Source organism: Callorhinus ursinus, unplaced genomic scaffold (genome assembly GCF_003265705.2).
Source record: "Callorhinus ursinus isolate GAN/ISIS: 27379988/994484 unplaced genomic scaffold, GSC_fseal_2.0 scaffold9, whole genome shotgun sequence".
Lineage (NCBI taxonomy): Eukaryota > Metazoa > Chordata > Mammalia > Carnivora > Otariidae > Callorhinus > Callorhinus ursinus.
In genome coordinates, this window is record NW_027397071.1 from 27,405,115 (window position 1) to 27,431,726 (window position 26,612).

Genomic DNA, 26,612 nt, shown 5'->3' on the forward strand with positions numbered 1-26,612 from the left:
TTTTGCAATCAGATAGACTGGGAGCCAAATCTTAACTGTATTTTTAACCTTGGGTTAGTTACCTATCTTCCACAAGCTTTAGGTTTCTTGCAGAAATTATGTAAATGAAGACACCACTCTCTAAAACATGGAGATTTGTAAGCATTAGATAAAACTAAAATCACATTGCCTAGAACTTGATTGGCATTAAAATGTTCTCTTTTAAAAAGTAATAAAAATGATTTTATCTTATTTCAATGAAGTCCTAGTATAAATGTATAAATATTAAGCAAACTATATAATACTATGCTTTTCAATTAAGCTACTCCTTTTATTATTTTATCATCATGTGAGAAGACAGCAGTTCTGTCATTTACTTTTTTGGAAATTCTTAACTATTTCAATTCAACATGCAAAGAAGAGCATTAGTTCATTTTAAAATATCTGCACAGATGTTGAAGTATGATGAAGGCTTTTAAAACTGACAATGGATATTACCTGTCACAGGCAATTTACAGTTACTACATGTCAGTCTTATGCTTTCCAGCATTCAATAAATTTTTATGGTCAGCTTTATACTTCTAGGAAATGCAATGGATTTTTTACTGAACACCTAATATATTCAAAGCAAGAGACAGGTAGGTCTAAAGTATATGAATTGGTTTTGAATTACAGAAATACTGGTTTTTATGTTAAGGCTTTGGAAAGATTTTTATGTATGTTAGGTTGAATCATATGAAAATGCCAATATCTGACTAATTTGGAACTAAAAAGATAGCAATTTCATATGGTTCTATTGGTAATCAGCACTCTACAATGCCTGTACAATGCCTGTTATATTTTGAATGTACAATATTTTTAAATTATAAGTTAAAAAATTTACAATTTTTTCCAATTATATAATATTTTGTTTTATAAAAAGTAATCATTATTGTTTTGCAAGTCTAGTGGGACCATTATAACAAACTACATCACACATGGATTTCAGAAATAAATAAACCAATCATTATCTTTATTTTTCCATCACATATTTATGGCTTACTTTACATGTATTAAATGTGGTCACATCCAATGAAAATACAAAGATTAATCAGTTAGGATGCTACCTTTAAAAACCTATAATTTTATTGAAGAGATACAAATAATTATTTTATGTATCAGAATGTTTAAAGTAGCCAAAGAAAATCAAAGCAAGATGGGATCAATTTTAGCTGAGGGAATCCAGAAAGGTTTTATGGGCTGTTAATACAGATGAAATTGGACTATATCAAGACTAGAATATTGAGGACAGTGAGGCTGGGATAGATGGTTAGATACTTTCAAATGAGAAAAAGGTCTGAAAAGACCTGGGTGCATTTAAAGAGGTTAAAAAGAACCCCATATTTTAATAAATAGCTTAGTTTTTCATCTGCAAACATCAATGGAAAACATCTCTTCGACATGGCTTATGAAGCCCTCAGATTATTCTGAAAACCAATGGTGCTACTTAGAGCCATGAAATTTACATTCTAATGTTGATAAAGATGATAAAGAAATTGTGTAAATTATAATTTCTGGTAGTAGTATGCAATGAAAGAGATAAGGAGAGATGGGGGGGCTGATATTTTACACAGGATAGTAGTAAAGAGCTTGCTGAAGTGACTATAAAGAAGTGAGAGAAAAAGCCGCATGAAAAGTACTTGAGAGAAGAGACATCTAGGCAGAGACACAGTAAATGCAAAGTCTCTGAGGTAAGATTGTGCTTGGTATGTTCAAAAGATAGCAAAAAAGCTGATATAGCTAGAGTGTGATGAGAGAGAATAAAAGTGTTTTAAAGGATGAAATCAGAAGGTAGCCAGGGTAAGTCATGTATGAACTTGCAGAGCCACAATAAGGACTCTGGATTTTGCTCTAAGCATGCCAGAAAGCCAACGGGAGGTTCTGAAACAAGAGTGTGAAAATATCTGACTTGGCTTTTAAAAGGACAACTCTGGCTATGATGTGTTTGGGGTAGTAATTTTGTCATACAGAATCCAATAACCAGAGTCCTGAAGATGATTTTTACCACCAAACTGAACTCATTACCCCTGTCCCTAAATTGCTCTCCATCGTGAATTACCTATCCTTGTGAAGAGCACCACCATTCACCAATATGCCTACACAACCAACCTAAGAATCATCTTTGACTCAGCCTTCTCCCCCATATCAAGACACCATATATTTATGCTACCTAAATAGCTTGACTCTGCCTTCTTTGCTTTCACTGTGTTACAAGAGGAATGAAGCATGTTTAACCTGGACTCCTACAAAAGCCTACTTAAACTTGCTGCCTATATATCTGACCCTTCTCTAATTAATTCTTCAAGTCTGAGAAAGATGAATGTGAACTTTCTAAACTTTAAATTTGATCATGTATTTACTCTGCTAAAAGTCTTTCAGTAGCTCCATGTATCTCATAAGATAGGATCTTAACTGCTTAATTTTGTCCAAAGTACTTTATAATCTGGTTTGTCTTTCAATTATGCTATACCTCTCACTATAAATCACTCAAAGCTCTACTGGTGGGGAACAGAAAAAAAAAAAAAAAAAAGTCTTGTTGGAATCACCTGGAAGACTTTTCCCAAAAATAAACGTGCTTTTCTGGAGATTGAGATTTGCTCACCCATGAGGGCATGGCCTTCCACTGAAGATGACTGCAACTGTTAAAAGTGTATTCTACCTACCTCAGATATATTGGATAAGAAATAAATTGAGAGTTTCTGCTACAGTCACACAGAAGCACTTCCATTCCCTATTCAACAGTTCCTTATTCTGTATCTGCTGTGTTTACCCACATCGTCTTCCCTAGAAAGTAATTCCCTTTTAAATGCCAAATCATCCTTCAAATTTCATATTAAGTAATGATTTCTTCTGGCAGTTAAATGATTCTTATCCACTGTTTCTTTTTTTTTTTTTTTAAGATTTTATTTATTTGACAGAGAGATAGAGAGGACAAGCAGGCAGAGTGGCAGGCAGAGGAGAAGCAGGCTTTCCACAGAGCAGGGAGCCTGATGCGGGGTTTGATCCCAGGACCTTGGGATCATGACCTAAGCCAAAGGCAGATGCCCAACCGATTGAGCCACTCAGGCACCCCTCTTATCCACGGTTTCTAAAGTAACTTGAACATACCTCTATTATATATTGTAATTATTTACATATACCTCTTTTTGGATAGTGGAGCTTTTGAAAGTGGGATATTATTTGTTAAGTACCTATTATGTTATAAGGCATTAACTTTATTACATTTATACTTCAGAGCCCATCAAAATTTACTGTTAAGTCCTTAACAAATTAATTAATATTCCACATAACTTCAATTTACAATTTTCCCTAATCTCATAGAGGTACACTTTGACCCAATGAGAGGTTTAAAGATGCGAAATGAAAACAAGACCAAATCTAGACAGAAATAACTAGCAGGTCTACCTCAGAGACTGTAGCAGCTGGATCTCTACCTGACCCCTTCTCAAATTAATCCCCTTATTAAAAGTAAAAACCTACTGGGGTGCCTGGGTGGCACAGTCGGTTGAGCATACGACTCTTGGCTTCGGCTCAGATTGTGATTTCAGAGTCGTGGGACTGAGCCCCGCATTGGGCTCCACGCTAAGCGGAGTCTGTTAAAGTTTCTCTCTCCCTCTGCCCTACCCCCACTCACTCTCTCACTCAAATAAATAAATAAATCTTAAAAAAATAAAAGGCTATTGGAAAATCATCTCTTGTTTTAGTAGGATGCTCACAGTTCTGTTCATTTTGGACCTGTGGTTATCTTAAGTTATCTGTTTTACTTTTAATATTTCCATAAACCTATTCAAACTGGGGGTGGAGTAGGGGCAATTACAGACCATTTTGAGAATACAGTGAAACCTATGGCCTTCTCATTCATCCGTCTATCAACATACACATTCACTTTTTCTTTAACTTCAAGGGGTTCATAAACCTCTCAATCTAATCCATTTACTGTATTTAAAAAAATTACTCCAGAGGGTGGTAGCTGGATAAATTTAATTTTTTAAAAGATTTATTTATTTAAGAGAGTGAGCAAGTGAGAGAATGTGCAGAGAGAGAGAGGGAGAGGGAGAGTCCCAAGCAGACCCTGCTCTTAGGACCTGAGCCAAAACCAAGAGTCAGTGGCGCAACCAACTACACCACCCACGTGCTCCCGAATAAATTTAATTTTAAAACACCCAGCATAATATGATGCATTCACAGTTCCAAAACATAGTATTTGCCTTGAAACAAAAAAAGTCCAAAATAACATTTGATAAAAATGAAATATGTTCAAAACTAAGTCAACACTAAAAATAGTAACACAGAAAAAAAGTCTACCACCCCATGAGTGTTCAAAGTGAATAAAATATGCTATTAAATATCATATAAACAATATATCAAGTAAAAACAAATACAGGTCTCTAAAAATAATTTAAAAATTCATTTGAAATATGGCATATAATCTAATTTTCATTATTAAGCTTAAAAAATCTTATTAACATATACACGTCTCTCTTTTCAGTATCTTCCCAAATTTCTTTGGGTGGGTAGGCAGGGTGCATAGCTCCAAGTTAAAATTCTACCCCTGCCCCCTATTTCAAATTCTTAAATAAAACAAAACAAAATCAAAACACAACCCAATAACTTTTATTCTGATATTAGGGAAAATCTATCAAAATATGAAAGAAACATTAATTTGCAAAGGCAAGATCTTTAAATTAGTTGAGAATACCAAGGTAAATTTTGTATAAGTCCACCTTTCTAGGACTTTTGGGAAATTATAGAACCTTAGATTGGAAAGAACCTTTAAAACAATCTGGTTCAGTGGTTCCCAACATTTTCTCTTCTACATTATACCACAGAACAAGGACACATTCCTATTAGTAACAACTGCTTCCCATAAAATGATTTTCAATTAGGAATTATATGCCCATTCCAGATTCCCCAAGAACCCACAGCTCTACTCCAAACAATCACTACCACTAGAATGTCCTGTCTTTCCATTTGCTATAGTGATGGAAAACTTACTAGAGTCTAAATTTTTTAAAAATAACCTTTTTGTTTTAGAACAATTTTAGATTCACAGGAAAGTTGCAAATATGGAAAGTTCCTGTCTACCCTTTACTCATATAGCTAAATTTTTTCTTGATTGGTTTTGGTAGGAGTAAGCAATTTAAAAAAAAATGATTTTATTTATATATTTGTCAGCGAGAGAGAGAGAGAGCTCACAAGCAGTGGGAGCAGCAGGCAGAGGGAGAAGCAGGCTTCCTCCTGAGCAAGGAGCCTGATGTGGGACTTGATTCCAGGACCCTGAGATCATGACCTGAGCTGAAGGCAGATGCTTAACCAACTGAACTACCCAGGTGCCCCTAAAAATATTACCTTAAAAACTATTTGTTTCTAACTTGTTTTATTGTCAATACTTTCAAATTTGGAGGCTAAAATGGTCTTAGAAATCCTAGTAATACAGTGTTTAAACAGCAAAATCACAGTAAGCATAAAAATGCAAAAACTGTGGTATACACAGACCATGAAAAGGATACTTGTTTACAGTATAAGAGCTTAAAGAAGGTAGAGCACCTTGTTTGATCTCAGCTGTGAGCATGCACAACAGATGACTCACATTTTTTAGCCCTCTGTGCATATCCACGAATGACCGTGAAAGTGCCAAAAGTATTGATGTTGGGTTTACAAATAAATTTTATCAGATAGGTGAATTCACACATACGGAATCTGCAAATAATGAGGATTGACTGTATACACATATATTTATAGTACTTACCTTTGAAGATCCATTTGAATACATCTGTATCATGTTCTCTGCACCTTGTTTTACTTTAAGTTCTATATCCAATTGTTTTTGTAAGGCCATCAATCTATTATTGCTAGTGGAACAACGAGGGTCACTGCTGGGAGTATCTGGAGTCCTTGGGCAATCTGTAAATTAAATAGTATGTTAAAATTACTTACTAGGACCAATTGCTGCTTAAAATTAAAAGTTAATATTCTCAAAGAATAAAGAATTATAAGGTTTGAAATGAGCTTAAAGTCACCTAAATGGAATCTCCTTATGCTTACAGATAATACAAGAATTCAAGCCAAAAAAATGTTCAAGGAGAATTGCAGGATCATCTGCCAGGGATACACCGAGTCTGAAACTGAATTAGATCATTGCCCCAAGTTTTCCCAACACTATTATATTTAAATTAAATTAAATAATTTGACTTGTCTATTCAACAACTGAACTAAAACCTCTACTTACTACATGACTGGTTAAAGAAGAAAGCATATTTAAACATTATACAGATTCTTCTAAAGTAAATCTTTGTAAACAGAACTAATATAATGTCAGCATTCTTTATAGTAATAACCTAAACATACACATAAAGGATTTCACATTTGTTTTCTACTAGGAGGATGTTCAGTCACAGTGGAAAGTGTTTCAAGGATACTGATTGATACCACATTGCTGATGGGGGATATCTAAAACTTCAAGTCTATTTTAAAATAAAAACAAAAACTTTGAACAGAATCTTCTAATTATTTTGGGTAATCCATTATTGTTAAAATACTTCTACTAATTTTACCGTATAACTAAAATTATTCATATCGAAGTTCATCATTTTGTGTTTTCTACCCTAGGTCCCTTGCTTATAAAAAAGAACAACTTAGAAGACTAGGGTACTAGACCTGGTTTAGTTATAAGTAACTTGGCAATCACTGGAAAATTGTCTAAACTGAAAGTTACTTAACCTTTGTGCTTAAGGGTTAAGTGCAATAAAAGATGGTATGACCAACTGATTTTAATGACTGTTTTACATTTGGCTTTATATTCCTTTAAAAAAACTGATGAGTTTAAAAACAATTCAACATAATTTGTTAATTAACTTGCAAAAATACAGGTGCTATGCTAGTTACAGATATAAAATACCATTTTATCATTTACATACTATGTTGCAAAGTGTAAGTCTTGATGTAAGTGCTCTATAAACTCATCAATCCTCATAAACAGTCCTATAATGAGCACTGCACCCATATTATAGAAAAAGAAAACTAGGGCACAGAGTGGTTAAGAAACTGGCCCAAGGTCATATATCTAGCAAGTCAGTTCCAAACCAAAGTCTACCTTGTTAATTGCCGTGCTATGCTGCCTTTTTACCATTTAAAAACCGTGTAAACAACTATACTAGACTCTGCATGTATGCATACTTACATATGTAACAGTATAATTACACACACACAAATATGTATATGTATGCATATTAATCCTTAAAATAACATCTTGAGACAGATATTATCCACATTTTACACATCAGGAAACAGGCAAAGTCACAGTTACTAGCTGAGATTCAAATTCAAAAAAGGTTTCTATCGTAACTGAATTCCCCACATTATAATAAGCTGCTCCAAAAGCTGATTTTATAGGTGACATATTCTTATTTTAAAAACCCTAATATTAAGTATAGACAACTTTCCAGATCAGGCTCACAAATGAACTACTTAACATATTGTTATGGACAGAATGTTTATGTCCCCCCAAATGCATACGTTGAAACCATAATGTGATGGTACTGGAGGTGAGACCTCTGGGAGGTATTTAGATCATGAGGATGGTCTCTCTCTGTCATGTAAGGATACACAGAAAAGACGCTGTCTGCAAACCAGGAAGAAGCCCATTACCAGAACTCTGACCCTGCTGGCACCTTGATCTCAGAGTTCCCAGCCTCCAGAACTGTGAGAAATAAATGTCTGTTATTTAAACCACCCAATATATGGTACTTTGTTGAAGCAGCCTGAACTAAGACATATGTACCATAGTGGTTAAGAGTACCTACGTCTGAATCTCAGTTTTGGAACTGAGATTTAGTACAAACCATATAATAGGGGATAAGCTACTTAACAGCTCTGTGCCTCATTGTTGTTATTGTTAAACAGTAAAAATAGCATCAAGCTCACAGGGTTATTGCGATTTAAAAATTACGTGTAAAGAGCTTAGAAAAGGGCGTGGTGCATAGTAAATATTTAATAAACATTAACTAGGAGTAGTCATTGTATGAAGTGTAAGCATATATCTCCTGTTGAGTCCATAAATGAACTGCAGATCACAGTAATGACTAAAAAGTTAGGTCGATTCAGATCTGTGAACAGTTAAGATTTCCTTCCTTCCTTCCTTCCTTTTAACATAAATGATACAAGACTCTTGTAAGAAATTGAAGTCACATAAAATTTGGCATATAAAGTTAATTTATAGTAAGCACATTTAAAAAAAAAAGAACTGGGATGCATTCACAGAAGGCTCTCAGTTGAGAAAAGTATGGAAATGTGTTTTCTGTAAAACAGCTGATCATGTTTAGCCTAGGGTGAGAAAGAGAAAGGATTCTTGCCTAAATATTTAAATATTTGTCTATTTACTTACTATTTCCCCACAGGGCAAAGAATTAGAACAAACAGATAAAGGTAGTGAGGATAAAAATTTTTATCACAGAATAGAGAGAAATTCCTTACATTTTAAGTTATCTAACAATGAAATAGATTCCTTAAAATGTAAGAAAATCCCTTGTCTCTGGAAGCATTTACACAAGAGCTAGATTATAAACTGTTAAAGAAGCTATGTAAGAAATTCTTGCACATTAAAACAGGCCGTACTAAGACATTGAAAGATACACTGATTCTAATAGTCTGTGAATTTGTAATAATATTATAAAATCTAACACTATTTTTAGGAAAAGTATGTCCTCAGTTTTAATAAGGATTATAAGAACATAAGAAATAACATAATGATTAAGAGTCTGGGCTCTGGAGGTCAGAATGCCTGGGTTAAAATCCTGTGGCTACTGCTAATTGGTGTGGTTTTGATCGTATACTTACTTCACATCTCTGTGTTGCAGTTTCCTCAGCCACAAATTAGGGGTTCTTGTGAAGATAAAGCCTGTATAGTGCTTAGGCCAATGTTTAAGATTCAATAAAATTACATGTCAGGGCACAGTTAAATAGCTGGTATTTCTGCTCATTTAATCTTCAAAGGAACTCACAAAGGTTTGTAATATAACTTCACTTTACAAATAAAAACAAGTAAAACTTACAAAGATCAAGTAATTTGCAAGTCACAAAAGTGTACACCAAAGCAGAAATTTAACCTTAGATATGTCTGGTTTTATAAAGCCCACTTTTTTACTCATTTAGAAATCAGAGAAACACTCTGATGTCCCCTCAGATTTCACCTATTTTTCCTTTTAACAAACTACTTTTCTTCTCTCCAGTTTCCTTTCTTATAGGTTATGGTAAATTACAGCATTATAAAATAAATGGTTGCCAGTATATTTGTTAAACCCTTTTCTTCATGGTAAAACATATTTTAAAACAGGGGTATAGCCGGAACTCCCTATTAATGTTCTCGTCTTTCAAAAAGGAAATTTTAAAAAATTCTGTAAGTTTATTTTTCCACTCTAAGAAGATCAAATGTTGAATCTATTAGGTATATACTTTGCCACTTTAAAAAACTATACCCCATGATTAAGACTCATGTCAAATCTCCATCTGCTGTATCTATTTGCTATTACTACCAAACCAGTTTGGGATTACAGGAATTATTTGTACTTCTAACCATCTAAACGTTATCATACAATTTGAAATATAATCTGTTATACAAAATTCAATAACAAGGTTTTAATATGTTTATATATTAGATCAAAAAGGTCCCAAATAAAGTCCCACTTTCATAGCTAGGCATTAAAAGCTTTATGCTGAAGTTAGCTAACTTTCCATTACTGCTTTTTATCAAATTCAATGTTTGTTTTAAAAAAATATTTTTCTATCCCCCAAAATGCAATGTACTTGTCTTCCTCCATACCATTGTTAACTCAGCTTAGGCATTACCTTTTTCTTCCCTAACCACCCCCCAAGCTGATTAGATGCCCTTTCTAACAATGTCTTCAAAGTATATTTTCTTCCCTCCATTGAAATATACATTACACAGTATTACAATGATCTATTTTCATGTCTGTTTTCCCTCTGAGACTACAAGTATCTTGATTTAACAATTTTAAGGGACTAGTTTAACAGCAAACTGACCCAGAAAAATAGCAGACTAGTACTGAAAAATAAGTAAGTTTAAAAATGAGGTGGAGGGAATAGAAAATGAAAGATTAAAAGGCACAGAGGGCAAAAAAAAAAAAAAATCTAAATGTATCTTTCTGTGTTTCAGAAGAAAAAAAGAAAAATGATTCAAAGACATTATGTGAAGAGAAAATGACAAATTTTTCAGAACTTATAAAAGATACCAATCCATGAATTCAAGCTATCCAATCAACTCCAAGCAGATATATATATATATATATATATGGGGAAAAGTCCATACCTGGACACATCACGGTAAAACTTCAAAAAATCAAAGACAAAAAGAAAATCTTTTTTTTTTTTAAAGATTTATTTATTTGATAGAAAGCACAAGTAGGCAGAGCGGCAGTCAGAGGGAGAGGGAGAAGCAGACTCCCCACTGAGCAGGGAGCCCAATGCGGGGCTCGATCCCAGGACTCTGGGATCACGACCTGAGCTGAAGGCAGATGCTTAACCGACTGAGCCACCCAGGTGCCCCTAGACAAAGAGAAAATCTTAAAAGCAGCCAATGAAAGGGTACCTTTAAATAAGCTACTGTAGATTGACAGCAGACTTTTCAAAAATAGCAATGAAAGCTAGAAGAACACAGAATGATAGTTTTTTTTTTTTAAGATTTTATTTATTTGACAGAAAGAGACACAGCGAGAGAGGGAACACAAGCAGGGGGAGCGAGGGGGAGAGGGGGAGAAGCAGGCTTCCCGTGGAGCAGGGAGCCCGATGTGGGGCTCGATCCCAGGACGCTGGGATCATGACCTGAGCCAAAGGCAGACGCTTAACAACTGAGCCACCCAGGTGCCCCCAGAATGATAGTTTCTTTATAAGATATAGTTATCAAGCTTATATTGTAAATTCAGTGAAAATACCTTGCAAGAATGAAGAAAAAAACTAAAACACTACCAAGATGGAAAGAATGTCACAAACATAAACTCTTAAAAAGAAAACTCTAGAAGTGATACAAATTGATATATCAGAAGAGAAATAAGGAATGAAGAGCACAAAAATTGTTTTATATGTGAGAAACTTTAAATGACTATATAAAATCAATAAAAAAGTCATGTAAAGGTTTTAAGAAAGCTAGAATAAAAAATAAGGCAACAACAATAGATAAGTCAAGATATGGGTAAGTGGAGGCATCCTAAGGCCTCTGAATTGTATGGAGATGAGTAAGAACAGTGATTAACAGTAGTCTTTGATAAGCATGCATTTTATAGTCCAAATTAACCCAAATTTCCAAAATAATTGACTGATGTTTAAAAATCATATCAAGGGCGCCTGGGTGGCTCAGTTGGTTAAGCGACTGCCTTCGGCTCAGGTCATGATCCTGGAGTCCCGGGATCGAGTCCCACATCGGGCTCCCTGCTCAGCAGGGAGTCTGCTTCTCCCTCTGACCCTCTTCCTTCTCGTGCTTTCTATCTCTCATTCTCTCTCTCTCTCAAATAAATAAAATCTTGAAAAAAAAAATCATATCAAAATGCCAAGAAAGAAGAGAGAAAGAAACACTGAAAGCACAAAATATAAACCCAAATATATCAGTAATTATTTAAATATAATGGACTAATGACCTAGGTAAAAGACAAAAGATCTTACACTGATTAAAAGATAAGCCTGGGTAAAAATGAATACAACTAAATGTAACTATATGTTATTTACAAAAGACATATCTAAAACATAGTAATATAGAAAAGCTGAAAGTAGAAGAGTAGAAAAAAGATATTACATGCAATCAATAATCCCAAACCCCAAACTATATTTATAACAGGCAAAAGACACTTTCAGCACAAAAATTACTGGAGATAAGGAATTCATTTCATAGCAAAAGAAGGTTCAAGTCACCTTCTATTGAAAAGAATTCTAAGTTTGTAGGTACTCAAAAATATGGCCACAAAAGAAAGCAAAAGTTGACAGAATTAAAAAGAAAACAGCAACTCTACATTCCACTAAGTATTAACAATGTTTTTAGTAATTAATAGAATAAGTAGACACAAATCCAGGTAAGGATACAGATTTTAACACCACAGTTAAATGCCTAAACTATAAACATACTAAGAATAACACCCAGCAACTGGAGAATATGCATTATTTTCTTGGCACACACAGAACATAAAGCAAGTCTCAGCAAATTTCAAGGGACCACAGTGTAACTAATAAAAAAAAAATCAATAAATAAAGGATAACTGGAAAGTCCTCATGTTTAATAAATAAAAAATACACTTTTAACCTAGTTCCTGAGACAATACAGACATAATGAAAATGAGAAAATATCTCAAACTGATCAAAACTTTAGGTGATATCAGCATCATGGTGTCATAGATGTTCCTCCTTTTTGTACCCCCCACTTTTAGCAATAAATTAGACATCCATCTATAAACAAAAGTGCCTTTGTGGAATCTGTGGTATCCAGCACCAGGCCAAAGGACCTGGGAGCAGTCTTGTCCACATTAGCATTCAGTAATAGGCAGACAAATCTTGGTATCTCAACGTAAATAAAAGACTTAAACGTAAGACCTGATACCATAAAACTCTTAGAAGAAAATGTAGAAAAGAGCCCTTGACAATGGTCGTGGCAATAGTTTTTTGGATATAACACCAAAAGCACAAACAACAAAAGCAAAAATAAACTCAATCTGTTCTGTACAGCAAAAAACAATCAAGAAAATGAAAAGCAATATATAGAATGGGAGAAAATATTTGCAAGTCATCTATCTAATAAGGGGTTAATATCCAAAGTATATGAAGAACCCACACAACTTAAGCAAAAAAAGAAAAAAATCTGATTAAAAATGGGTAGAGGAACTAAATAAACATTTTTTCAAAAGACATTCAATCATCAAGAAGACAAGAATAACAAATCTCCTTGAAGGCTGTGGAGATACAGGAATCCATGTATGGGAATGTAAACTGGTTTAGCTATTATGGAAAATAGTATGAAGGTTCCTCAAAAAATTAAAAATAGAACTACCACATGATTCAGCAATGCCACTCCTGGGTATATATTTAAAGGAAATAAAACCATATCCAAGAGATATATGCACTCCCTCCCACGTTTACTGAAGCATTTACTTACAATAGTCAAGATCTGAAAATAACCTAAAGATCCATCAATAGTAGTTTGGATAAAGTGTGGGGTGTGTATGTATGTATGTATGTATGTATATATGTATACACACATACACAAAATGGAATATGTATTATTCAGCCATTTGTGACATGGACCTTGAGGGCAAAATGCTAAGTGAGGTAAGTCAGACCCAGGAAGACAAATACTATATGATTTCACTTATATGTGGAATCTAAAAAAGCTGAGATATCATAAAACAGAATGTAGAATGATGGTTACCAGATGCTGGGGGTGGGAAAATTGAGGATGTGTTGTTTAAGGGTACAAACTTGGAACTGATAAATAGGTCCTGGAGATCTATAGCACAGCAGAGTGATTATAAACAACAATGCTATATTATAAACATCAGAGGTACTAAGAGACTAGATCCTAATTGTTCCCACCACAAAAAAGATGACAATGATGTGGTGTCAGCTAATGCTATGGTGGTAATCTTATTGCAATATATAAATGTATCAAACCAACATGTTGTAACCTTAAACTTATACAATGTTACATGTCAATTATATACCAAGAAAAAATTTTAAAAATTTTACATATGGAAAATGCAGTTAAGCAATAATGAGAGGATATTTGTAACCCTGAAAACATGTATTATGAAAGAGAATAAATTTAAAGTTCTAAGCATCTGTCTCAAGTTAGTTAAAAAAAAAATAGCCAAATCATTCCAAAGAGAACAAGAGAAAGGAACTACTAAAGATTAGGGTAGAGATTAACAAAATAAAATCAAATACACAAACAAAAGGATCAGTAAAGTCATTTCTTTTTTTTATTTTTTGTGAAGGGGCAGAATAGTAACAAGAGAAATCTTAGAAAAGTGGTCAAGGAAGAAAAATGGAGAACATACCAATATAAGGAATGAAAGAGGGAATGTTACTACAGATATATGCTGACTTTAAATGGATAACATCATAAGTTATATCAATAAATTTGAAAATTATATTAAATGGAGAACATCTTAAGGAATTAATTTCACCAAAAGTAATTTTTTAAAAAGATAATTACCTGTAAAATTTAAAGTGCTGGGGCATCTGTGTGGCTCAGTAGGTTAAATACCTTACTCTTGATTTCCGCTCAGGTCATAATCTCAGGGTTGTGAAATCAAGCCCAGCATTGCACTCCATGCTGGGCATGGAGCCTACTTAAGTCTACTCTCTCCCTCTGCCTCTCCCTCCCACCCACTCTAAAAAAACAAAAACAAAAACAAAAAAAGTGCTATGAGATACCTAAGAGAGTTAGAAAATATTTGCAATCTGTTAAGTACTAACTTCATACTCCATGCTCAATCTCTTCTCTTGCGTAAAATAAGAGGCAAGTTAAGGGGGAAAACAAATAAAATTTCTCAGTCTCACTTGGAGAAGGCAGTACATGGTGCATGTGACCCAATTCCAGAGCAAATATGAGTAGACATCTGTAGCTTTGCTTTTCGGAGAATGCTTTCGCTTTTTTGATAAAAAGAGACTTGCTAAGCTCTCATCAATAATAAGAATCCAAGAACACGCTGTGGGGGGAAACCTACAAAGTGGGCAATGAAATCAGAAAAAAACCTAATTAAAGATAGACAGCTCATAAGGTGCCGTCCATAATGGCTGAATTATTTATTGACTTGCCTTTGGCTTGGAATGACTGTGGGAAAGGAGAATGGATAACCTGTAAAAATTCCTACCGCCCTCATCTAGGTTTGACACAGGAAATCATACTATCTACATGGTGCCCAAAATTTATTTTAATGGGCTCCAGGTTGATAATGCTTTCAGGCATCTTACCAAAAGAAATACAAATCCTCTTTGAAAAAATTCAGACCTAGAGGCACCTGGGTGGCACAGTCAGTTGGATGACCTCTTGGTTTTGCCTCAGGTCGTGATCTTAGGGTCTTGGGATTGGGCCCACATCAGGCTCCGTGCTCAGCGCAGAGTCCGCTTGAGATTCTCTCTCCTTCCCTCTGCCCCTCCCGCTTGTGCAGTCTAAAATAAATCTATAAATAAATAAATAAATTCAGACCTAAAAGAATTCCCACAGATGAAGTTCCAGTGAAAATGTGCACACAATTAGAAATCACAAAGCTCAGGTAGAAAAAAAATTCACCCTGAGTGAAGAAAAAAGCTACAGGAGTAGCATTGCAAAAATTTCACTTATTGTCATTATCTTATACAGAATGTGGAAAAGTTAATTTAATTTTTTAATTTAATTTTTAATTTAATACATAAAACTAATAAAAAGGGTATCAAAAGAATGACCAGGACAAGAGACTATCAAAAATTACCAAGATTAACAAAACAGAACTTCTAGTAGTAAAAAATATGTAACAGAAATTAGAAATACAATATATATGCTCTAGAGCAAATTGGACACAGGTAGAAAGAGTATTAGAGAAATGGAGATAGATCTAAAGAAATTATCATGCATATAATTGGAGTTCCAAAATGAAAGAGTAGAGGGAATATAGGAGGTGCAATATACAAAAAAACCCAAAAACCAAACAACAACAACAACAACAAAAAACACACAAAAAAAACCCAGGGGCTAAGAACTTCCCATAGTTGATAAAATATGCAAATCTCAGATTCAGAAAAGTAGAATGAGAAAAAAAAGGAAAATGATAAACATGGATAATTAAAAACCAACAATAACTACATAAAATAATTAGATCTAATTTGTGGAACTGAAAATAAAATGATAGAACTAGAATATCAACAACAATGGCATATAAATTAAGTGGAGTTAAGCAGATTGAAGTTCTAATATTCTAAGTTTGTTGTATGGTATGGGAAGAGGGAAAACCATTCAGAGCCCAGTTGATAAACAAAAACCAGGTTACATATTTTCAACAAAGGGAATTTAACACAGAGAACTGATTACATCATATATATCCAGGTATTATGCAAAGGATGAGGGACAAAATAGTAACAAAATTAAAGAGCTTAGTCAGGTGTACTGCTTTGGAAGTCATCAGGAAGTATGATGTGGCTAAAATGTCCCTAGGGTTAAGATTTTTCAGAGACAGAACAATGAATAAAAACTGAATTTGTTAGTAGTATTTCCAACAACGTATAGAGCAACAGATAAGCTGTTTTTGGTGTTTTCAGTATTTTTTCTAAAACCACAACTAGTAGTTGGCTTCCAAGATGAATGAGAGTTCTAGAACATAGGAGCAATCCATATGCTTAAAAGGTTCCTGATTACTTAAGGTCTAGCCTTAAACTGGTTCCTTGATTCTCTTGGAGGTATACAGAAATGTAGCTGACCTCGAGTCTTCCCAGGCCCAAGAAAGCTTCCTCAGACTTTACTTACCTCCAACAAGGGGTTTCACGTTCAGAATTAGAAGAGCTTAGGTGCTCATAACTGACCTTTCATCAAGCTTTTAAAACACTTTATTCACAAAACACCCTAGAAAGGGCGTATATAGTCCATCCTCCAGGTTATATAAATGAGAAAAACAAGTCCTGGAGGGGATGCAAGTGGTATGTAACCATACAACTAAATAATGGTCCAACCTGGATTAGATCTCAGATCATATAATCTTTGATCTTTATTTTATACCCAGCTGACTCCCAGTACACAATATTCGTGAAATGGTACTTGTTATAGCCAGCATGTCTGCTTATGGAACAAGGACTATTTATTTACCGCATTAAAAAAAATACAAGAGGAAATATAGTTGAAGTGAACCTAGCCACATTTAAATTAATCAAAGTAATATGCTGAAGCACTAGCTTACTATTTATCTCCTTCGCAAACTTCCATCTAAAGTCTTAGCTACTGTTCACCTGCCAGTATTCTGGTTTTCACCTGGTACTTATAAATTGATATTTTAAGAATAAACTGCTCCCAGGACGTCTCAGTGGCTCAGTAGGTTAAGCGTCTACCTTCAGCTCAGGTCATGATCCCAGAGTCCTGGGATTGAGTTACGGCATCGGGCTCCTTGCTCAGCTGGGAGTCTGCTTCTCCCTCTGCCTGCTCTGCCTGCTGCTTCCCCTGCTTGTACACTCTCTCTCTCTCTCTGACAAATAAATAAAATCTTAAAAAAAAAAAAAAAACTGCTCCAGAATCTTGCCATGTGTTAATTAATGGTGTATATACCCCCCCAATTGAGTCTTTGTGTTTAAACAGATATGCTTACCATATATAGCCATCTGAACCTGCTCAGACTATAATGAATGCTCACTTATTATTAATGGATGCTTAATCAATTATTTTGTGTACTCAGGATGACTTTGGCATAGGCCATCAACTAAAGTAATGTTGCTGAAATCTTCTATGACTAGTACAACCTCAGGTTTAGCTTTCTTAATATTTTACAAAAATTGCATAGATGAGATTGTGGGCTGTAACATTATTTAAGGTTAAATAAGCAACTTAGGCATTAAAAATTTCAGAACTGCTTGTATCTATTACATCTTAGTGTTTGAAAACTGCACATTGTATCTCCTGGTAAAGAAGACTTCTTTATTTTGTACCTAGGGCATGCACAGTTCTTTCATAAATTCTCCTAAAGATGGTGCTACTTTTTCTTCTTTCCTACCTCTGATTACAGTAATGTGTATCACCAACTACTATACACCTGTTAGACTGGTTAAAAAATATATTAACAATACCAAGTGCTGGAGAGGATGTGGAACAACTAGAGCTCTCATATATTCCTGATGAGAATGAAAAATGATACAGCCACTCTCGAAAACATTTTGGGAGTTTTTTCTAAATTTCTTTTTTATTTCAAATTTTTATTTAAATTCTAGTTAGTTACCATATATAGTAAAATTGGTTTCAGGTGTAGAATTTAGTAATTCATCCCTTACATATAATACCCAGTGCTCATAACAAGTGCTCTCCTTAATACCCATCACCCATTTAGCCCATCCCCAGCCCACCTCCCTCCATCAACTCTGTTCTCTATAGTTAAGAGTCACTTACGGTTTTCTTCCCTCTCTCTTTCCCCTCCATGTTCATCTGTTTTGTTTCTCATAATGTTAAACATACTCTAACATATGACTTAGCAATCACACTCCTAAGTATTTACTAAAGTGAACTAAAAACATGTTCACACAAAAACCTGTTAATAGGTAGTTACACAGCAGCTTTACTGATAATTGATAACAACTGGAAAAACCACCTTAAAGCTCTTGGTTAATGGATAAACAAGTTGTGGTACAGCTATATAAGAGACTTACTACTCAGTAGTAAAAAAGAATGAACTATTGATAAATGCAAAAACCTGGATGAACCTCAAAATGCAATTCTCTGAAAGTCAATCTCAAAAGATTACATACTTTATGATTTCATTTATATGACATTCTTGAAAAGCAAACAATTGTGACAGAGAATAGACCAACAGTTGCCAGGGGATATGGAATGGGGAGAGGGTGTGACTACAAAGAAAGAAATAGCCCTGTTCCTTTTTCTGATTGTGGTGGTTAGATAAACCTGGCATATATTAAAATTTATGAAATGGTTTACCAAAAAAGAATCAATTTTACTGTGTATTAGCTTTTTAAAAAAAGTATATCATCAAAGAAAGTGTTAGGTATCTATGAATTATGTAATTTCATGATTTTAAAGATGAGGAAACAAATCCAGGGGTATTAAGAGTGACTTGCTAATTAATGATCACAATTACTCAATGGCAATCCTCTCATTAAGAATTCAAAACTTAATACAAAGTATGGTTTACCTCAAAATGAGAAATTCAGTCAGAAATAAAAAATATGTAGAATTACATAACAAACCAGGCCATAGATTTCACACTTACATTTTAATATAAAATTCAACTATAATTTCTATGCCATATTTAGGTGAATAGGCCAAGAATAAAAAAAATTAAATTCTTACTTCTATTCAAGAAAGACTTCATAAACTGCACCTTAGTCATTAAGAAAGAAAACTCCTTCAATTTAGTTATTATATCCAGAATTTAGCAGAATTTCTAAGGTTACCTCTGAAAAACTCCAGTATTATTAGTTGTATACTAAATCAATATTTCCCTTCTGGATATTCTAGATATTAAAGAAAATATCCACTACTTCAATAGGTAAAAATCAGTCTAAGTTTGGTGGAACGTGAGAAAATGGAAATAGGAAGAAGTATAAGAAAAGGAAATAAGATGAAAACAGAGGGGCTTGTACTATACAAATTACTAGCTATACTTAATAAATATGAGATATTTTCTTACCCTCTTTTTTTTAAATTTTATTATGTTATGTTAATCACCATACAGTACATCATTAGTTTCTGATGTAGTGTTCCATGATTCACTGTTTGTGTATAACACCCAGTGCTCCATTCAATACGTGCCCTCTTTAATACCCATCACCAGGCTAACCCTTCTCCCCACCTCCCTCCCCTCTAGAACCCTCAGTTTGTTTCTCAGAGTCCATAGTCTCTCATGGTTCATCTTCTTACCCTCTTCTTTAGGGATGATACACAAAAGTTTAATATTCAGGACCCTGGTTCTTTCCCAAATATTTCCTTTTGAGTCTCAGGTGTTAACTAAGACTCTGATTACCACTCCACTTTACAGAGAGATCCAATAATCTTTTTTATAAGGTGCATTCAGCCTCATCTAACCATATCTTCATAATTTCCATGTGGAGTGATAATACCAACAAGACTAAGTATACAGAAAGTAAACAGGGCATAGGCATGAAGAAAATATCAAAAATATTAATTTCTTGCTAATAAATGAACAATCATACATTCCACCAATAACGGTCCCAAATGATCAGATCTTGGTATTATAATATGCAACAGAGAGTTTTAAAAGTCTTGACGTTTATCTGATAAAAATCCTTACTTTTACAAATAAGAAACTAAAGGTTAAGAGAGTTAATTATTACAAAGGTGAATTAAGAGCAGACCTCCTATTTACATAGTAATTATTCATACAATGCAGACTTAAATTTTGTCCCTCTTTCCTTAAGTCATTCTGCTTGCATATCCCCAAGATGAGAAGAAGGAATTAGCTAAACACTTGTTATTAATCCACATACTTTAGAGAACTGAAAGCAAAGAACCATGTCCTTGAATCTTCTTGTCAAATCTAATCTAAATGATTTTGTTTACCTTAATATACAATATAAAACACATACAATTTTATGGCAATCGAACCTAAAATTAATGTTGAACTACCTTTAATCCTGTGTTGTTGTTGCTTTTACTGCTGTTAAATAAGTAATGAGGAAAAAAGAAAAAAAAAAGCTTATTACCAAGTTGTGTACTATGCCATTTGCAAAGAGAACTATTTTTTTTAATAAACTCAAATTTTAACAAAATTGTCAATTTTATTCCACACAAACTTAAGTATTAAGAAGTTGCAGTAAGAAAGTTACACTTCATATAACATTTGCCCTGCAATTATCTGAAAATTCAATATTAAAAATGATAGTAGAGTGGCGCCTGGGTGGCTCACTCAGTAAAGCATCTGACTCTTGATTTTGGCTAATGTCATAATCTCAGGGTTGTGAGACCGAGTCCCCGCACTGGGCTCCACGGTGGGCTTGTAGCCTACTTAAGATTCTCTCTCCTCCTCTCCATCTGCCCCTATCTGCCTCCTCACAACTGGCTCACATGCTCTAAAAAAAAAAAAAAAAAATTTAAATAAATAAATAAGAAAGAAACAAAGATCAGTAAAGAAAATTTCTGATTTAATTTAAAACTTTTATTCACTTTGTTCCCCATGTTGTTAAATTTTTAAAGTACTATGATAAAGTCTATTTTGGTATTAATTATAAGAACTAATACAAGATTTTTATTTGCTGGTTTCTTTTTATTTTTTTGAGATCTACAACTAAACAGCTACTATGTTTCAGGCTCTATGATAAGCCTTGAGAACAGGTGAATAAAAACATGTCCTTACCTTCAAGGAGCATGAGGTTTAGTGTTTAAATGTGTAGTAAATTACGATGCAACATGATACAATAATGAATGTACAAAGTAGAACAAAGAAAGATAATCAGAGAAAGTCAGGAAAGATTTCAGAGTGATATCCAAATTGGCTTTGAGAAAGAAAAAGAATTTGTTAGTAGGACCCCAGGTCATTTCTTTATGTGAAACTCTAGGAAAGACAAACTTATAAAAGGTAGACCAGTGGTTGCCTAAAGCCAGGGATGCAGACTAGAGACTGAGAATTAATGTATACAAGAGGACCACTGAAGTGATGGAAATGTTCAGGATCCACTGATTGTAGTGACAGTTACCTGGGTATATCCATTTGTTAAAACTCATCAAATCATATACTTAAATGTACATTTATCATATGTAATTTATACTTCAGTAAAGTTGATTTTTTAAAAGGGACTAGGAAACCAAATGGGCTACTCTTTGTGTGGCAAAAACTCTCAATATTCCAATTACAAGGCAGTTATCAGTATTCTGTGAGGAAAAAAATGTTTTCTCTAAATAAACTGAGTTTAAAGCTCCAGCGCTGTTTCTTATTTTAGACTTCTCCTAAGGAAGTAATGGGCAAAAAATGCAGAGCTCGGCAGAGTTCCAATAAGAACAAGCTATTTCTAAGTTTACATGATATTGCTAAGAAAAGCATTTTCATAACATGAATTTCCACTTATATGTAATTATTGAATGTGTAGGTAAGAGAATACTAGATGAGTTGAAGAGTTCCTAGCTAACTTTGTTATTCTGGGAAAATTAATTCCCATCTTTGGGATTATTTCAGTTCTAAAACAAGAAGACTGGTTTCTCTATGATTTCTGTCATTTTTAAGATTCAACTCTTCTTACAAAGTTGAAATCTCTATACAGAGTGTCTCCAAATGAAATCCCTAAGGTAAGTCCCAGATGTGGAAATTGATGCAGTAAAATAAGTTTTATTAAGTACACTAAATATCTGAAGTATCTTATCCAATATTTTAGATTGGTAATTTGAGGTTCTTAGTCACATTTACGTATTTTCTTAATCAAATTTAATTTTGCTTATATCTGTTATTTCTTATTTGCTAATCTCACAGGTACTTCTAAAATTTCTATGGTGTTGGATACATTACTGTACATATACCACTCCTTTTCTCTGTGAATGAAGACTTTGAAGGTTATAGAGATTACAAAACTTGCTCAAAATATCATCTTTGCAAAGACAAAACTATTAGATAAATGTGTCTTGTAGGATTTTTTTAAGTAAAAAGTTTTAGAAAGAAGGCATATATAAATGGATAAATATTGGTACAAACATGGAAATTTTTCTTCTGGAAGGATATACAACAAAAAGTTAGTAATGCTACCTTTAAGGAGAGAGCCTAGGTGGAGAGAGGTAGTTTTTCTATTTTTGCTTTCTGTATCATTGAAAAATTTCCAACATGAACATTTGGTAATTCCACTGTTTAAAAATCTTAGGTTAGACTTATGGGTTTTATTTTTCTTTTCTATATTTAAGGAAAAAAGTAATGTTTGGTTTTTAAAATTTTTCTTCTTCCTTTTCAAACAATATGCTTGGTGGCTTAGTTGTTAATTCAGTTGCTTAGAGCACACAGAACAAAGGTCATAGGTTTGATTAATTACATTTGCAAAGAATAAAAATATCCCTCGGTCACAATACATTTTTAAAAAGTCATCTGGCAAACTCGTGTTGCTGATCACAAGGATGAATCAGGTAAGAGCATGTGGTTGACTCAATACAAAACATTAATCTTGGAAAATAACTCTAAGTGATGTCTTACTGACAGAGGGTAAGAGAGTAGACAGCAGTGTTACTCATCTCTAAGTAAATGTTTCAATTTTCATATCCATCAACTCACTGCACTTCGGAATAGAACAGAAATAAGACCTTAACAATCGGAGAAAATATAGTCCCTGTACTTTCAGAAAAGCTAAAAACGGTTATGTCACAAAGCTTATTAATTTCAAAGATGATACAATTCTTATTAATACACTATATAAATATCAAATAAAATACATATATACCTGTAACATCTTCTGGATCTGAAACAACAATATGTGCATTTAGTTCCTGTAGCTTATGATGCAGTTCTTCTAATTTTTTATTTGATTTTTTCAAAATGTTGTCCACGTAAGCCAAACTTTTTTTATCTGTTGTGACTTTCCTCAGATTTTCAGCTCCTTCTTTGATTTTCAGTTCTTTCCTTATTTCTCTCTTGATTCGATCCTTGATATCATCCAATTTCTGTTGCACCATCGTATCTGAAAAGTCTAATTTTTGAACAGCACTCACATTCTCAGAAAATGGAAGACTTCGAGAATCTCCCTACAGAGAAAAAATAAACATACAAATGTGGTAGTTTAGGAAAGTTAGTTGCTCAGTAACATGTGCAGCACAAGAGCAAAACTATGTATTCAGTGATTCCTTATTAAGTATATTACATTTAATTATTTCCTTAATAAGCAACAGACTAGTTACCTTTATTATTACCATACAAAATCCTAAGTTCAAAAACTGCCCACTGACTAAATAGCATTATCTGACAAATTTATATTAAAGTAAACACATCTACACACAAAAACATCTTAGGGTTCTATACAGAGAGTGGATTTCTGATATCCTATGAACCCAAGTTAGATTCCCAACGCCTACAATGTGAATCGTGAGCAAGTTATTTAACGCTTCAAATAGTCAGTTTAATCGTCTGTAAAATCAACATAATATTGCCACCTTTCAGAGGTATTGTGATAATCCAAAATATTTTATGTGAAGCTCCAAGTACAATTCTTGGCCCACCGTAGAGTCACTCAAATAAGTGAAAATTATTATTAAATTCCATAGTTAAGATACAATTCTATTTGATCTTCTATAAAAAACCTCTTAAAAAACTAATATTGGCAAAAATAAAATAAAGTTATATCCTTACGACCACTTCTGGTTAATGAATTAAATGCATCAGGATTTGGAAAGACTATATTCAGAACTCTATATATTTCATGGCTAACTATCCTATTGATAACTTGGTTGACTCACTACAAAAACATCATTACTAGAAAATATGTCTCAATTATGTCCTACTGATAGAAGCTAAGATAATACACAGTATCAGTTATTCATCTTAAAATAAAAATCAGATTAGGTAAGCACATCAAATCTACATTTAAAACAAACCAAAGTTATGTCCTAGCTATATGTATATCATTTGCTATTTTAAACTCCATTACTATAATACCACTGGTTTTAAAATTTTTAATTTCTGAAACCCAAAAATTAGAGATAATGTTTACCTGTAGGAAACTCAAAGGCAAAACTGATATTCATTCATATTCAATGTTTACCTCAAAAATTGAGTTTGTGAAGGTTCTAGAAAAGAGACATTTCACTGTGCACCCTTATGTACCTTTTGAACCACAGATCCAATTAATTAAAAGATTTTCCTTAATTTCTTCAGGAATCCATCATAACCATACAAATAAGTTCTGCTTAAATTCTTGGGTGCAAATACTTTTTATTTACATCTAGTTCTTAACCACTAAAAACCAGGTTATCTTGCAGAATAGTGAGTTAATAGATGTGAAGATGTGGGATCTAGTCTTGGCTTTGGACCAATTTACCCTGTGCCAAAGGGCATACTATACAAAAAATGAAGTAACTGATAAATCTATTCTTAACGTTTCTAGAGCCAAGAACCCCTTTGGAACTCTGACAAAAAAAAAAAACAGTAGAACAAAGAAAATTTCATGTTTGTATATACAATTTCCAGGTTCCATGGATTGGAGATGAAGAATTCCTGGGAAAAGTGATCTATACCTAATTGGCCTTAAATTTCTGATCCTTATTTATGTGGATATATAATGATCTTCTACCTGACTAAAACAGTACCTAGATTTTTCACTACTTATAGTGGAATGTAAATCCTATCATCCATTTATTCAGTTTCCAAAGTTTATGAATCTACCTTTGGCTGATTATCAAAAATAATAGCACATGACTACTGTCAAAAAATAAAATGCCAAATTTCTGCTGTCTGGCTTCAGGTAAAGTGGATTGAGGCAAACAATACTTAGATGAAAAAGTTTAAGCTAATTGCATTCCTTTAGAAATAAATTCCTTTATTTCTAACCTTACAGACTCAGAAAACATGAACTGCTTTCATAAATTTGTGCTTTAATATTATGTACTATGCTAGAGGTTCCCTAAATTTCTTGGTTCATGGTGACCTTAGTGTGTCAGTAATTTTTTCCATTTGCCCTATAGGCCAAGAGAAATATCTAACAATTCTGTATTAAATAGTAAGTTCCTAATTACTTAATACTTAAATTATAACTCAGCAGCTGTTTGAAATAATACAAATATGAAAGAAAACATTACATTTTAAAAAAATTCTTTAATAACTACAGTTACTTATTAATGTTGGGTACTTTCACCATTTCTCAAACTCTGAAATCAGATTGGACACTCCCACCTTCATTTTCTGTTCCTCCATACAAAGGAAATGTAGAATAATCTAATAATGAAACTTAACCAACTCCAGTTAATTGATACCCAACAAATGGTGTCACTGTGTTTCCCTGGAAATTTTCAAATACACTGCAACATCCTGAGAGTGTGCTGAGGCACCCCAGAGAGCCTTGTTGTACAGTTTGAGAATTGTGGTACTAAAATATAAAGGCTGTTACAAAAAACCCTGTTCTATGAAAATGGCATCAGTATTTGATGTGAATCCTTGAGGGTCTTTTGCCTACTTCAAATCTCATTTCTTTCCAATTTGCTACCTAAATCCCAATCCTATCAAACTACAGAATTTACTGCTGGAGACAATCTCTTGGCTCAGCTACTAATGCATGCTGCACCTCTGGGATATACTACCTTTCCTTCTTTTCTTCAACTATCTCTTCCTAGTCCCTTCTTTGCCTAACTTCTATCTTGTTTCAAAGTTGACCACAAATCTTCCTGGGAAAGAAATTTCCTGCCTATGCCCTCTTAGAATTTAGATTAAATGCCTCTCTTCACTATCCCAAAGACTATTAGCAATTTGAGGGCAAGGCTTATACCTGGCATAGCAGTTGTTTTGCTTTCTTAATGATTAGTCCATTATATTATTTAATATTCTTCTTCTTTCTTTTTTAAGATTTTATTTATTTGACAGAGAGAGAGAGAGATTGTGAGGGCAGGAACACAAGCAGGGGGAGTGGGAGAGGGAGAAGCAGGCTTCCCTCCAAGCAGGGATCCCGATGTGGGGCTGGATCCCAGGACCCTGGGATCATGACCTGAGCCGAAGGCAGATGCTTAACAACTGAGCCACCCAGGCGTCCCTAATATTCTTCTTTTGGAATTCAGGAAAGTCTGTCACTGCTGAGGAACTCATGCTTTCCTCTTTCTGATAAAGAGAACTTATACTCTAGGAAACTCAAAGGCAAAACTGATATTCAACCATAGCAACTATACTAGCTAGAATTAGATATAAACTATAGGTGGCTAAGCATGTTTGCTTTCTCTTCCTTTTCAAAGG

The 26,612-nt window shown here is 33.8% G+C and overlaps 1 protein-coding gene across 1 annotated transcript in view; it reads right to left on the reverse strand.

Annotated features, from left to right (window-relative positions):
- Positions 1-26,612, reverse strand: part of PKN2 (protein kinase N2) — a 144,212-nt gene that overhangs the window by 73,719 nt on the left and 43,881 nt on the right. The window contains exons 2-3 of the mRNA XM_025872132.2: positions 23,125-23,425; positions 5,768-5,922 (exon numbers count right to left, since the gene is read on the reverse strand). Coding sequence (XP_025727917.1) covers positions 5,768-5,922; positions 23,125-23,425 — 456 coding nt within the window. The remainder of the gene's footprint in view (positions 1-5,767; positions 5,923-23,124; positions 23,426-26,612) is intronic.